This window comes from Sus scrofa, chromosome 9, assembly GCF_000003025.6.
Source record: "Sus scrofa isolate TJ Tabasco breed Duroc chromosome 9, Sscrofa11.1, whole genome shotgun sequence".
Classification (NCBI taxonomy): Eukaryota; Metazoa; Chordata; class Mammalia; order Artiodactyla; family Suidae; genus Sus; species Sus scrofa.
In genome coordinates, this window is record NC_010451.4 from 65,796,707 (window position 1) to 65,811,884 (window position 15,178).

At 37.9% G+C, this 15,178-nt stretch overlaps 1 protein-coding gene across 3 annotated transcripts in view; it reads right to left on the minus strand.

The window, feature by feature from the left end:
- The window catches only part of RBBP5 (RB binding protein 5, histone lysine methyltransferase complex subunit), a 37,957-nt gene that overhangs the window by 12,982 nt on the left and 9,797 nt on the right, over positions 1-15,178 (minus strand). For 2 of the 3 annotated variants that reach the window (XM_003482656.4, XM_003482655.4), the window contains exons 2-10: positions 13,951-13,976; positions 12,690-12,862; positions 5,463-5,603; positions 4,255-4,417; positions 2,366-2,475; positions 1,177-1,296; positions 935-1,088; positions 766-837; positions 15-132 (exon numbers count right to left, since the gene is read on the minus strand). In XM_003482656.4, the coding sequence (XP_003482704.1) occupies positions 15-132; positions 766-837; positions 935-1,088; positions 1,177-1,296; positions 2,366-2,475; positions 4,255-4,417; positions 5,463-5,603; positions 12,690-12,862; positions 13,951-13,976 (1,077 nt within the window). The remainder of the gene's footprint in view (positions 1-14; positions 133-765; positions 838-934; positions 1,089-1,176; positions 1,297-2,365; positions 2,476-4,254; positions 4,418-5,462; positions 5,604-12,689; positions 12,863-13,950; positions 13,977-15,178) is intronic. The other variant, XM_013979609.2, reaches the window with a different exon arrangement.

Genomic DNA, 15,178 nt, shown 5'->3' on the forward strand with positions numbered 1-15,178 from the left:
TTGAGAAATATTACCTGTCTGTTCAGGTTCACTCTTATCTTCATCTTCAATATCAAACTCTGATTCCCTTTCTTCATATTCTACATTTTCATCCAATTCTTTGAAGTCTGGTGCAAATGCACTCCAATTTTCCTAGGCCACAAACAAAATATACTACTTAACCACCTGAGAAAGTATCAATCTACAATCTAGACATTAATGATATCAACAAAAAGATTGGAACATGAAAAGGACTCAAAATTCTGAGATCAAACTTGGCAAACAAAAATTAGGTATCTTATAGGTTTTACTATCTTAAGGTATTTCCTATCTTAAACATTCCAAGTTATTAACTATAGTTCTTTCATACAAATATTAAAGAAGGTGGTTAAGACATAATTTTGAGGTAAAACGTTAGGATTTCTTATGTGTACACTGATTACAAATGTAATTAAAGGTGTTCAAAATAAAAACAAGAAGTAAAAACAGAAGTTAGCTAAGCCAAAAGTAAGAAAATTATCTCAGGTAAGCAACAGAAAAATGACCAGAAGGTACACTAGACTTTCCCTCTGAAAACAAAGCCAGTAAACTGGCTTTGGACCAAGATCTTCCCATTTAAAATGAAGCAAAACCAGATGCAATGAACTATTTAATTAGGTTAGAAGAAGTGCACAGAAAACAGAGTAAATTAGGTAATTTGGGGCTATGTGTAAGAGTCTTTGACAAGGGTATCTTTGTAAAGGTATCTAGTTTCAAAGCAATTAATTAAACTAGAAACATACTTACTACTTGATTTTGTGCCCAGATAGATACCACTCCACTAGAAATGGAGGCTATGATGGGTCGAACAGGATGCCACTAAATTTTAATGAAGCAAAGAAAAATCAGTTCTAAGAATGAATCCAAGATTTTCTGTATTACGTAAATTACAAGAGCAAGCCATCCTTCTACTCACAGCCACATCCAAGAGGAGTTCGCCTCTCGTCCCGTGGAGAATCTTCACCAGGTTGCCAATGCTCTTCTCCCAGATGTACAGGGCATGCTGCCGGGCCGAACCTGCCACTATGTATTCCCCATCCCCAGAGAAACAACATTTCTTCCACGGGGTCCTAAAGGACAAAGAAAGTGCCCAAGGAGAACCGGAACCTGACCCCGGGCCACGAGTTAGCACATGTTCTTTCATGTTGGGATACACACCTGTTCACCAAGTCCTGCAATTTCTGCATGGGTTCAGGCTCGCCATCTCTGCCACAGGTTAAGATTTCTCTACCGTCATAAACTCTGATTATGCGATCTGCTGTGTTAATTAAAAAGCAACTACAGAAAGGATAAAAAATACCAATGCTAGAGGTCAGAAATCTGTTCCTGCTAGTATTTTCTATTACTACCAGTTACTTAGAACAGGACCATGAGACAACTAACAAATTAGAGACTGAGTGAAAATCTAAGCAACAGACTAGGCTACTTATGTACCTACTTGTCACCTTCCCCGCCAAAATATAATCTGAAGTGAGAAAATGCTTCATACTTCCTGTGCAATCCCTGAACTCTGTATGTACACGCTAGTCATCAGTATTTGACTAAAACTCAAAACCTCTAAATTGAAACCAGCTTCCCGAATTCACAACCTTACAGTTAAATACATACATATGTAAATACTTCATTTCTCTGGCCTGTTTTATACACAGTGTTCTTAATGAATTAATAAACGAAATACATCATTTTGGATTGCCCCAATTTTTTCCTGTAGTAACACCGAAATGTTGGAAATCTGTTTAAAATACAAGTTATTTTACCACCTTCTTACAAGACTTCACTAACTTTTTCCTAATTCAAAAGACTCTGACCATGGATGTCCTCTTGGTACAGTGTATAGTGTTCCTATATAAAGGAGGATGACCGTTACCTCTCTTACTGACAACCTATTCTTATTTCTGTTGATATGTACATCTACTTCTAGCTGGGCAACCAAATGTATCAGAAAAACATCTGAAATTAAAAGAATAAATAAATAGGTTTTACGTAAGTAAAGTGCACATTCAGTTACTATGTAAATTCTGTGATATCAATTCTGATCGCAATACAATAGCTAATCTCTACCCAGTGCTTACCGTGTGCCAGGCATTTTGGTTCCAAGCATACATCGCTCAGACATCTTTTCTGTAAAGGAGCTGCCTATTAACCTCCAGATAAGATCTAACTGCTGGCTCAGTGCAGTACATTTTATAAACTGAAGAACCAGACACTGACAGTCTCGAATAACTTTTTTTAAGTAAACTTTTTTAAGAATGTAAGTATAATATACACAAAACCTGTGACTCTCACTGTATTTTTGCATTCTACTCACTTTTAAAACTGTCCCTAAAAAAAGACAGGTCTCACTTACCTGCCCTTCCGGGCAAACTCTATTGACTTAATGGCTGTGGTATTGCTTGTTCCAGTTGTTACTCTGAAGGAAGCCACAAGGTCCTGAGAATCTGTCTTTAGGACCAAAATCTAAAGTTTAAAAGAGAAAAAAAAAAAGTATTCTGATAACACACAGTAATTAGATTTGGCTTCTGTTTCTAAAACTGGGCAGAGACTGGATAAAGCTATAAATATCTCTATTCTCATGTATTCGACTTGATTAAGTGCTACTGCCTTTTACCTCTCCAATTAAAGGACAGTGTCTTACCCTATTCTTGAAATATAATGTTAAATAAGCATTCTCCACAAGAGTCAAAAGATGGAGCAACCCAAGTATCCATCAACAGACAAGTGGATAAACAAAATGTGGTATATAGATACAATGGAATATTATTCAGGCTCAAAAAGGAAGGAAATTCTGACATAGAATACATCATGAATGAATCTTAAGGGGTATTATGCTAAGTGAAGTAAGACAGTCACAAAAAAAAAAAAAAAGAAAAAAATACTAGATGAGTTTACTTATATGAAATACTAGAGTAGCCAAATTTATAGAGAAAGAAAATAGAAGGATGGGTTCCAGGAGCTGAATGGGAGTGGAGGACACCAAGCTATTATTATTATTATTATTATTAATTTTTTTTTTTTTTGGTCTTTTTTGGTCTTCTTGGCTGCTCCCATGGCATATGGAGGTTCCCAGGCTAGGGGTCGAATCGGAGCTATAGATGTCGGCCTATGCCAGAGCCACAGCAACGCAGGATCCAAGCCTCGTCTGTGACCTACACTACAGCTCATGGCAACGCCAGATCCTTAACCCACTAAGCAAGGCCAGGGATCGAACCCGCAACCTCATGGTTCCTAGTCAGATTCGTTAACCACTGCGCCACGACAGGAACTCCACCAAGCTATTATTTATTTGTTTGTTTTTTGTTTGTTTGTTTTGTTTTGACATTTCTTGGGCTACTCCTGCGGCATATGGAGGTTCCCATGCTAGAGGTCGAATCAGAGCTGTAGCCGCCAGCCTACGCCAGAGCCACAGCAACGCGGGACCTGGGCCACATCTGCAACCTACACCACAGCTTACGGCAACGCTGGATCCTTAACCCACTGAGCAAGGCCAGGGATTGAACCCACAACCTCGTGGTTCATAGTCGGATTCGTTAACCACTGAGCCACAACGGGAACTCCACCAAGCTACTATTTAATGAATGTAAGATGAGTGCAAGATGAAAAGAGCTCTGGAAATAAATGATGGTGATGACTGCATAACAATGTGAATATACTTCACACCACTGAACTGTACACTTAAGAATGGTTAAGATGGTAAATTTTATATTAAGTATATTTTACCACAATTAAAGAAAAAAACCTGCCACTCTCCAAAGCAGCCATGAGACTGCACTAACCCATATGACCCAGTCAAAAAAAAACGAAGTGTAATGTAACTACAAAAAACTCTAGTAAGCTTAAAAAGGACCCTAAGGCTCACCTAACCCGATTTCTTAATGCACAAAACCATAGAATAAGCTAGCCTAAGTTACACAATATTTGAAGACCAAGATATCAGACTTTTGTAGTATTCCACTTGATAATATGACTTTTAAATTATCTAATTTAGTAACGACCCTTCACTACTAGCATTCAGTAAAGGCCCTCCATCCTTTTCAAGATCAAAAGACCTCTGATCACTCTAAATCCAAAGAACAGAAATCATGAAGGCTTGAGAAAAGAAGAGGCTGTATTTGCCATAGGCAGGAAGCATGCTTAGACCAGGGACAGAAGAAATTTCAAAGGAAGGAGAACAAGTAAACATGAAATGAGTCAATGAACAGGAAGACTGATGCTTATTTCACCAGCTTCTAAGCTTACCTTGCCTTTTGCATTTCCCGTGTAGATATATTCTCCTCGCCTATCAAAAGACGCAACCACGTTCAAATCAGAGTCATCGTCTACCGGCAGAACAACATGTTTGGAATCTGAAAGGGTCAACATGACAGGAGCAGATTTCATGGGACACACGAGAACCTTGTTCCTGTTTAAAAATATGAATAGTACATTGGCTGTTGCTTTGGTATCAGAAGGCTGATTCTCTGCCCTTTTCCCTAATTCCTCTCTACTACCGCAACAACTCTCCCAGCCCAAGAATACTCAAAATGTGAAAAAGCCTATTAAATTTCTAATAAAAGGGAAATGGAGTTCCTGCTGTGGCACAGTGAGTTAAGAATCCGACTGCAGCAGCTTGGCTCCCTGCAGAAGCGCAGGATCAATCCCCAGCCTGGCACAGTGGGGTAAAGGATCCGGCGTTGCTGCAGAGGCAACACAGGTCACAGCTACAGCTCGGATTCAATCTCTGGTCCAGGAACTTCCACATGTCATGGTGAAGCCATTAAAAAAAAAAAAAAAAGGAAAGAAAAGAAAAGAAAAAAGGAAACGACTAAGTTAAGTCATAGGATCCTACCTTGACAAAATAAAATGTGGTGATTAAAAATAAATATTAAGATGTAGCAAACCAGTAAAAAAAAAAAAAAAGTGTATGAAAAAAGTATGCATAAAAAAGTGAAAAAGCAAAATACTAAATAAAACTACGTAAAAATACATATTTATGTACATCTAATATAATAAATGCTTTGTGAGCCAATAAGTGCTTTGTGAGCGATGAAGCACCACACAATAAGCTTTATACTTAAAAGAGAACTTGACTAAAAGAGAACCTAGAGAAATGAAAATTGTTATATCTTGGTAGCAGAATGGTGGATAACTCTTTTTCTTAAATCCCCTACTAAAAAAATTCAAATAATCAGAGGAAAGCCTCAGGTCAAAGAACAGCTACTATGCTTTCTCTGGCTTTGCCCATTTCCAAAGTCCTAATTAATATAGGCCAACTTTTAATTATACAATGACAGTCTCTAAAATTGATTCAACAGAACCAACCTAGACAGAAAGATTTATGTAGAAGAGGTTTGAAGAGCTATGTACTTTTGCCCCCTAAAGCCTTAAACTGAAACTGTCATGAGCCTGGAGATAATCCACATAGCATTAGACCCACCCCAGAAGAGAAGAGCTCAGATTAAACATACTGATCTCGCGGATGATACTGGACTTTTAAGATGGGTGAAGGGAATCGAAACCTCTGGTCGCAGTCGCCGGAAAGAACATCCCACTGTGACACTATGTTATCAGTGGAAGCACTCACGAGCTTATGACCATCTCGACTCCAGCTGGAGAAGAAAAAAAGGATAACTTTTAGCATATATTCTAAGATATAAAGTATATCATATCACCCTTATAGATAAAAATACATGAGTAACACTAATTGCCCTAACTTCATGAGTCACCAATGTTTCTTCTTCTTTACCTTTTAAACATATACTCAAATCCACAACAAGCTTTCCTAACTAAGCAATGAATAAGAATGTTTTCACATCTTTGTATCTAGTAACAGAAGCTCTTAACAGTTGAAGGTAACACCACAAGTGGTTCAGTGAAAGAAAAAGAAACTAAAACATTTTAGCACAGTATAAAATCAGCTGGCATTTAAGGGCTTATGTGAAAAAAACAAACAGGTTTTCTATCCCTTGGGAAGGAGTCACTGAGCTTTCTGAAGTTGTCCTAGGAGTAGCATGATCATAATATAAACCAAAACAGTACAGATAAATATCTGTTTTAAAAGAAGTAAGAAAAGAATTAAGAAAGGAATTAATTCCTCCTACTAAGTAACAGTTAAACATCCTGGACATTACATAGAAAACAAACACAAAAAGCAAAATAGAAGACAGACCGGCTAGGGACTGCAGGATATGAGGAATGATACAACAGTGACTTCTCTGGATTTCCTTTTTGCCTCAACTCACATATCCCAGATCAGGTAATGGACAGGCCGACAACCTGGTGGTGTCAATCGGCACACACCAAAAAGCCTCCAAGAGAGCCTGCTTTCTCAAAATGGAAAGATATTACATGTTCATGGATTGGAAAAATCAATATTGTAAAAATGGCCACACTACCCAAAGCGATCTACAGAGTCAATGCAATCCCTATCAAATTACCCATGATATTTTTCACAGAACTAGAACAAACAATCCAAAAATTTATATGGAACCACAAAAGACCTGGAATTGCCAAAGCAATCCTGAGAAACAAAAACCAAGCAGGAGGCATAACTCTCCCAGACGTCAAGCAATATTACAAAGCCACAGTCATCAAAACAGTGTTATACTGGTATCAAAACAGACAGACAGACCAATGGAACAGAATAGAGAACCCAGAAATAAACCCTGATACCTATGGTCAATTAATCTTTGACAAAGGAGGCAAGAACATAAAATGGGAAAAAGAAAGTCTATTCAGCAAGTATTGCTGGGAAACCTGGACAGCTGCATGCAAAGCAATGAAACTAGAACACACCTTCACACCATGCACAAAAATAAATTCAAAATGGCTGAGAGACTTAAATATAAGACAAAACACTATCAAACTCCTGGAAGAGAACATAGGCAAAACATTCTCTGATATCAACCTCATGAATATTTTCTCAGGTCATTCTCCCAAGGCAATAGAAATAGAGCAAAAATAAACCAATGGGACCTAATCAAACTGACAAGCTTTTTGCACAGCAAAGGAAACAAAAAAGAAACCAAAAAGACAACTTACAGAATGGGAGAAAATAGTTTCAAATGCTGCAACGGACAAGGGCTTAATCTCTAGAATATACAAGCAACTTATACAATGCAACAGTAAAAAAGCCAACCATCCAATGGAAAAATGGGCAAAAGACCCAAATAGATATTTCTCCAAGGAAGATGTACAGATGGCCAACAAGCACATGAAAAAATGCTCAACATTCCTGATTATTAGAGAAATGAAAATCAAAACTACCATGAGATACCACCTCACTCCAGTTAGAATGGCCCTCATTAATAAGTCCACAAATAACAAGTGCTGGAGGGGTTGTGGAGAAAAGGGAACCCTCCTGCACTGTTGGTGGGAATGTAAGCTGGTACAGCCACCATGGAGAACAATATGGAGATATCTTAGAAATCTATACATAGAACTACCATAGCAATCCCACTCTTGGGCATATATCCAGACAAAACTTTCCTTAAAAAAGACACATGCACCCGCATGTTCACTGCAACACTATTCACAATAGCCAAGACATGGAAACAACCCAAATGTCCATTAACAAATGATTGGATTAGGAAGATGTGGTATATATACACAATGGAATACTACGCAGCCATTAAAAAGAACAACATAATGCCATTTGCAGCAACATGGATGGAACTAGAAACTCTCATACTGAGAGAAATAAGTCAGAAAGAGAAAGAGAAATACCATACGATAACACTTATAACTGGAATCTAATATACAGCACAAATGAACATCTCCACAGAAAAGAAAATCATGGACTTGGGGAATAGACTTGTGGTTGCCTGGGGGGGAGAGGGTGGGAGTGGGAGGGATGGGGAGCTTGGGGTTATTGGATGCAAACTATTGCTCTTGGAATGGATTTACAATGAGATCCTGCTGTGTAGCATTGAGAACTATGTCTAGATACTTACGTTGCAACAGAACAATGGGAGGAAAAGGATTGTATACATGTATGTGTAACTTGGTCCCCATGCTGTACAGCTGGAAAAAAAAAAAATTAAAAAAAAAAAAAAAAAAGAGCCTGCTTTCTCTAGCCAAAGGACCAGCAAAGGACAGCCCAGAAAAACACAAAACTTTTAGACAATAATCACTCTACTCCAGCAAACATCACAGAAAAACCTGCAACCCCCACCTCCAGCCCAGTCAACATGGTCTAAATGAGAATCTTCCACTCTTGCCTGTTATAGTAAAGCATCCTTCCCCTCTAACTGCAGTTGTGTATGAGAGAAGGACCAGTGGGCACACAGACTTTCATGCCCACCAGGCAGTAATTATGACCTCACGCAGTGTTAGTGGAGGCGACATGGGGAGTAGGGATAATGTGTTCCTATCCTTCCCAGCCACTAAGAGGCCTAGTGGAGAGCCTGAACTTCCAACCCTACCGAGCATCATGAAGCCAACTGAGAAGCTTGGACTTCTACCCCATGTAGCACTAACAAGACAGTGCCCTCCCTCCTGCCTTGCCCCACGCAGTATCAGTCAGAGTAGGCCTGCTAAAGAGAAGATTTAAATAAGCTCTACAGGCTCGTAACACAATACCCAATGAAACTAACATAACACTGTAAATCAACTATACTTCAATTAAAATATATATATATATATATATATATCTCCAAAATAGTTTCAACTGAAACCACTATCAACCCAAAACAAAGAAAATCTCTAATTGAATGAGAAATGATAATAGATACTAACACAGAGATTAAACAGATGTTAGAATTATCTGACAAGGTTTTTTTTTGTCTTTTTGCCTTTTTTTTTAGGGCCGCACTTGCGGCATATGGACGTTCCCAGGCTAGGGGTTGAACCGGTAACCTCATGGTTCCTAGTCAGATTCGTTTCCACTGTACCATGATGGGAACTCCCATCTGACAAGGATTTTAATACAGCCATCATTAAAATGCTTTCATAAGCAATTACAAACCTGCTTGAAACAAATGAAAAAAAAAGTCTCAGCAAAGAAACAGAAGATATAGAGAAAAGAACCAATTGAGAATTTTACATCTGAAAAATATAAAAACTGAAATTAAAAAACTTGAAAGATGGGTTTGGCAGCCAGAGGAAAAGAATCAGTAAACTGCATGACAGAATAATAAAAATCACCCAATCTGAACAATAGAAAGAAAACAGAATGAAAAAATATAAATAAACTGAGCCTCAAGGACCTGTGGGACTATAACAAAAGATCTAATCTCCATGGCATCGGGGTCCTAGAAGGAGAGAAAAGAATGAGGCTTACAAATATTTGAAGAAATAGTAGCTGAAAATTTCCCAATTTCAGCAAAAGATATAAAACAAAGATTCAAGAAGCTGAGCAAGGAGTTACCTCTGTGGCTCAGTGGGTTAAGAACCTGACTAGTATCCATGATGATATTGGTTCAATCCCTGGCTTCATTCAGTGGGTAAAGGATCCAGTATAGCCACAAGCTGCGTGTAGGCTGCAGATGTGGCTTGGATCTGGTGTTGCTGTGCCTATGGTATAGGCCAGCAGCTGCAGCGCTGATTCGACCCCTAGCCCGGGAACTTCCATATGACACAAGTGTGGCCATTAAAAAAAAAAAAAGTAGAAGCAGCAGCTGAGCAAAACTCAAAAAGAAATCCACTCTAATTCACAAAGACAAACTCCTGAAAACCAAAGACAAAAATCTTGAAAACTACAAGGGAACTATGGGGAACAGCAATTAATATGACAGGAGATTTCTCATCAGAAATCACGGAGACCAAAAAGGAAGCTACAGGTTTCTTAGGTGCTGAAATAAAGAACTATCAACCCAAACTCTACATCCAGAGAGAACAGCCTACAAGAGCAAAGGGGTAAGAGTTCCCGTAGTGGCTCAGCAGCAATCAATCCAACTAGTATCCATGAGGACGCAGGTTCGATCCTGGCCTCACTCGGTTAAGGATCTGGCATTGCTGTGAGCTGCGGTGTAGGTCGCAGATATGGCTCAGATCCTGCATTGCTGCGGCTGCAGCATAGGCCAGTGCCTACAGCTCCAATTCAACCCCTAGTCTGAGAGCCTCCATGTGCCACAGGTGAGGCCCTAAAAAGACAAGACACTCAAAAAAAATAAGCACGGAGTAAATCAAGACATTTGTAATCAGCAGACCTACCCTAATAAAAGAATGGCTCAAGGAAGTTACCTAAACAGAAGGGAAACAATAAAAGAAGGAATCTTAGAACATCAGGAAGAAAAAATAATGAGTTAAAAAAAAAATTAAGTACGTTTTCTCCTCTTAAGTTTTCATGTTTGAAAAATTTAACACTGCCTTACATAGGTATCCATATACATAGAGGAAATGTTTATAAGATAATTATATTATAAATAAGGAAGGGTAAAGGGATATAAAGAGAAGGTTTCTACACTTCACTTAATGCCAAGACCCCTTGTTTCTACCATTTCTCACATCTGCACCATTCAGCTCCATTCTAACCACACCAATCTATCCTCTTCATTTCTAGCCTAGCCACTGCGACCCTCTCGTTTTCATTCACTGTCCCCTTCAATCTCTCCTCCACATGTTCTTCTAGAGATCTTTCTAAAATAAAAGGCTCATCATGTCACAGTACCTAGAGGATAAAGTTAAAATTCATAGCGTGGCACGCAATGTCCTCCGAGGACCTCACTTAACCCCAGCTGCCGCCATCTCACATCTTTTACACCACAATCCAGCTAATCTGAACTACCTGCTATTCCCCATCTTACCACACCTGTTTCAAGCTGATATGCCTTTACCTATGCAGCATCTTCTGCTAGGAATACAACTGTCAAACATCTACTCATCTAACAAGTTTTTTTTTTGGTCTTTTGTCCTTTTAGGGCTGAACCTATGGCACATGGAGGGTCCCAGGCTAGGGGTCTAATCCGAGCTGTAGCTACTGGCCTACGCCACAGCCACAGCCACAGCCACTCGAGATCCGAGCCGCGTCTGCAACCTACACCACAGCTCACGGCAACACCAGATCCTTAACCCATTGAGCCAGGCCAGGGATCAAACCTGCAACCTCATGGTTCCTGGTCGGATTTGTTTCCGCTGCACCATGACAGGAACTCCTCATCTTACAAGTTTGAGGCTAGAAATGGTCTCATCTTTGAAGACTTTCCTGATCACTATTCTCCAATACAGTTGACCATTTCCTCTTTCACACCTTCATCTCCACTAACTCTCGAAACACAGTTCTTGCAGAGGACCTATAAAGCTTTAGTGCATGTACCTGTATGCACATGCACCTCCCCCAATCAAAAATTTCTCCTTGTTTTTGTGTCCCCAATGCCTAAAACAGTATCTAGTACATAATTCATGTTCCATGTTTGCTGAAGGAATGACTATATGACAGAAAACCTTTATGTTCAAAGATGCTGACTAAACATTACACAGCAAGGAAAAAAAAAATGGCTAAGTAAACTACAGTTTATCTATCCAATAGCTATTGAAAAAGTTTTTAAAGGTTATACAAGCAGGGAAATGTCTGGACATTATTAGAGAAGAAAAAAACAATATAAAATAAAACACAGCACAATTACAAAACTACGCTTTTTGAAAATAATATATAGTGACAAATCAAAATATTAATACTAATATCTGGGTGATAAGACTATGGGAGATAGTCTATCTTCTTTCTACTTTGCTATATTTTCCATAATTTTCTAAATGAGTGTTACTTTATAATAAAAATATATGTATATTTTTAGTGGTAGGAGTTCTAAATTTAGATTGAGATGATGGTTGGGCAATTCTGAATATATTAAAAACAGTGAAATGTACATTTTAACTGGGTGGATATTACAGTAAGTGACATATATTTATATCTTTAAAAAAGCTGATAAAAATGTATGTATCTACTTAAATTTACTGCAAGAACACAACAATAAAAAAGAAGTAAAATGCAAAGGAACTGCAAGGGACCTAAGAAATCATCGAGGCCAGTTTTCTCATTTTGCATATTAGAGAAATGTTTCGGCCAAAGTCACCAGTTCATTAGTGGCCAAACTTATTCTGGGATTCAGGCCTCTTCCCAATCCACTGCTGCTTCTATTTCGTAGACAAAAGGAAATATATTAGTTTAATAAATCTAGATTTCACTAAGTATTTTTTTTGGCCCTGAGTTCATTTAAAAGATGTGCTGTCCCCAAATAAAACTGTCTGAAACAGTCTCTGAGAATAAGAATGAAATCAGGGGAATTTATTTAACACCAGATTTCAGCTCGATACATTTGATAGAAAGCTTTAACAACTATAATTCAATGAAGAAACAGGCATATTTGTGATCACTAAAACTGCTGGAACTGAAGAAATCTGGACAGGGCTGGACTTGCTGACTTCCAAGCTACCCTCCTAACCAAGGATTTTTTAATTCTAAATGAAAAGGCACTATCACAAATATACTATAGTTACAATCTATAAATGTCTCATTTCAATACTGAAATAGTCTCAGAGCCTGATATAGATCCATATTACACTGAATGTCTCCCCACAAAGGTGTTCGTTCAAGGACAGCATGGGTTCAAGGTCTCTGTAAACTGTGAGAAATTATGTTATTAATGGTCAAATATTTAAAACTCTAAATATTAAAACAAATTTGAGATGAACAATTACACAGTCGCCATTCATCCAATTTAATTCATATTTAATATATTAATTTTAAAATTCCTTACCATAAAGAACAGACTGGATGGATGTGCGCACTGATTATTTTAGCGATGCCTCTTGTCAAGAAATCCCAGATGACAATTCGGCCATCATTACAGCCAACAGCAAGCAGAGTGCCCCACCTGTTAAAGGTGCAAGTCAGGGCCATGCTGATACAATCCAAAGTTCCATCAGCTTCCTAAAGATCAAAACGAACATAGGAATATAGCCAGGTAATTGAAATTATTTCTTAAAGGTTCTCTAACATCTATACTTCTCTTGAATTTAAGTCATGAAGTATACCAAAATATTCTCTATGTGTGTTTTTATAGCCAATGGAGAAACACTTATAAAAGCTAACAGAGGAGTTCCCATTGTGGCTCAGTGGTTGGCGAATTCAACTAGGAACCATGAGGTTGGGGGTTCGATCCCTGGCCTCACGCAGTGGGTTAAGGATCCAGCATTGCCGTGGTGTAGGTTGCAGACGCGGCTCAGATCTGATGTTGCTGTTGCTATGGCTGTGGTGTAGGCCGTCAGCTGTCACTCCGATTGGACCCCTAGCCTGGGAACCTCCATATGCTGCAGGTGTGGCCCTAGAAAAGACAAAAAAATTTTTTAAATAAACAAATAAAATAAAAGCCAACAGAGAATTTTTGGAAACAGATATGATCAATCCCTTCCATTAGTACTATAACTTTGTAAAACACTCTGGAGGGCAATCAGGCAAAATAAAACACCAAGCATTATCCTACTGACCAAGTAATCACAGTGGCTTGAAATTTATTCCAAGAAAAATCATCTAAAACAAAACCCCTGTGTAACATTAGGAAAGTCAAATAAATGATTTTATATTAATAGCAAGCCACTTACTTAATCATGACTATACTAAAACACACTCCAAGTATTACAAAATATTTTTACATTAAAAAAAGTAAAACCTACAGTACACATATTATTACTATGTAAAAACATGGATCAAAACTATAAAAGCACACACACACACAAATCTACAAACAGGTGATGGTGCTGTTGGTGAGAATGCTTCTACTTTTTCAATTTAAAAGGAAATGAAACATAAGATTTACATTATGGTGAGATTTCCAGCTAATATTGCCTATCTACTTCCCTCTCTGCTCAAAATTAAACATCTAGTCCCTTATTATAGCAAAAAATATCACACTTAATGCTTCTATTGTCAAGAAAGAAAAAAAGATGAAAACATTGTTTCCACTAAAATAGAAAAGCTAGTAAGTTACTGTTTCTAAAATCTCATGACTATACTCTTACCTCTGGATAATTCTGCCCAAAGGACTCTGCAACAAAGCAAAGAAAGTTAATGTAGCATACGCAACATACCAGGAATCCTACAGCTCAGAATGGTGTACAGCAGTGGTCTGCAAAGTGTGAATGGGGAACTAAAACCCTTTCAGGGACTCCGTGAGGTCACATCTATTTTCATTATCATGCCAAGACAGTATTTGTCTTTTCACTCTCATTATCTCTTTAGTTTACAGAGGAGTTCTCCTGAGGCTATACAACATGTGATACTGAAACAGCATGAACACAGAATCCAGCCAACTTCTATTTAGGCAAATATTTAATGTTTCTAAAAATGTAAAACAATACCACTCTTGTCACAAAATATGTGCTGTTTCAGAAAGTAGTTATTTTTCATAAAATATTATTAATGTATGAGGTTTTATGGGTTTTTTATATAACAAATTTTAAAAAATCAAATCAGAAATTCCAGTCGTGGTGCAGTGGTTAATGAATCTGACTAGGAACCATGAGGTTGCCCACTGGCCTTGCTCAGTGGGCTAAGGATCCAGCATTGCCATGAGCTGGGGTGTAGGTTGCAGACGTGGCTTGGATCCTGCGTTGCTGTGGCTGTGGCGTAGGCCGGTGGCTACAGCTCCAATTAGACCCCTAGCCTGGTAATTTCCATATGCCACAGGAGCAGCCCTACAAAAGGCAAAAAGACAAAAAATAAATAAATAAATAAATAAATTTAAAAAAATCAAATCAAATTATTTTAAATCCCAACTACTCTCTTAAAACCTTTGTTAACAGCAGCCAACCAACAGCCTTCATTCCCCTTCCTAATAATAGCATTTAGGCTATAACATAATCTGATAGTTGGTTAAACACACAATTCTCTATATTAATTTCTTAAGCAAATACCATTTTGGTACAGCCATCTCTGTTTGGTATTTATACATTAGTAATAAACATTTTGAGCTACAGTATGATGATACTGCCTGCCTGTCAAAAGTTTAATGGTTAGAAGTTTTTATGCAGTAGCAACATCTTTACCAGTATTTACTTATATTATTACCTATTTTATTACAGTGGTATTTAAACTATACTCTGAGAACTAAAGATCCAAGGAAGCTGTTTTACATTCAAGGCATCCAAATAAGATTTCACTTAAAGAAGCAGCCTACTATTTTTAAGTCTTTTACCATCTGATTCAGCAATTCTACTCCTGAATACCTACATATATACATACACACAT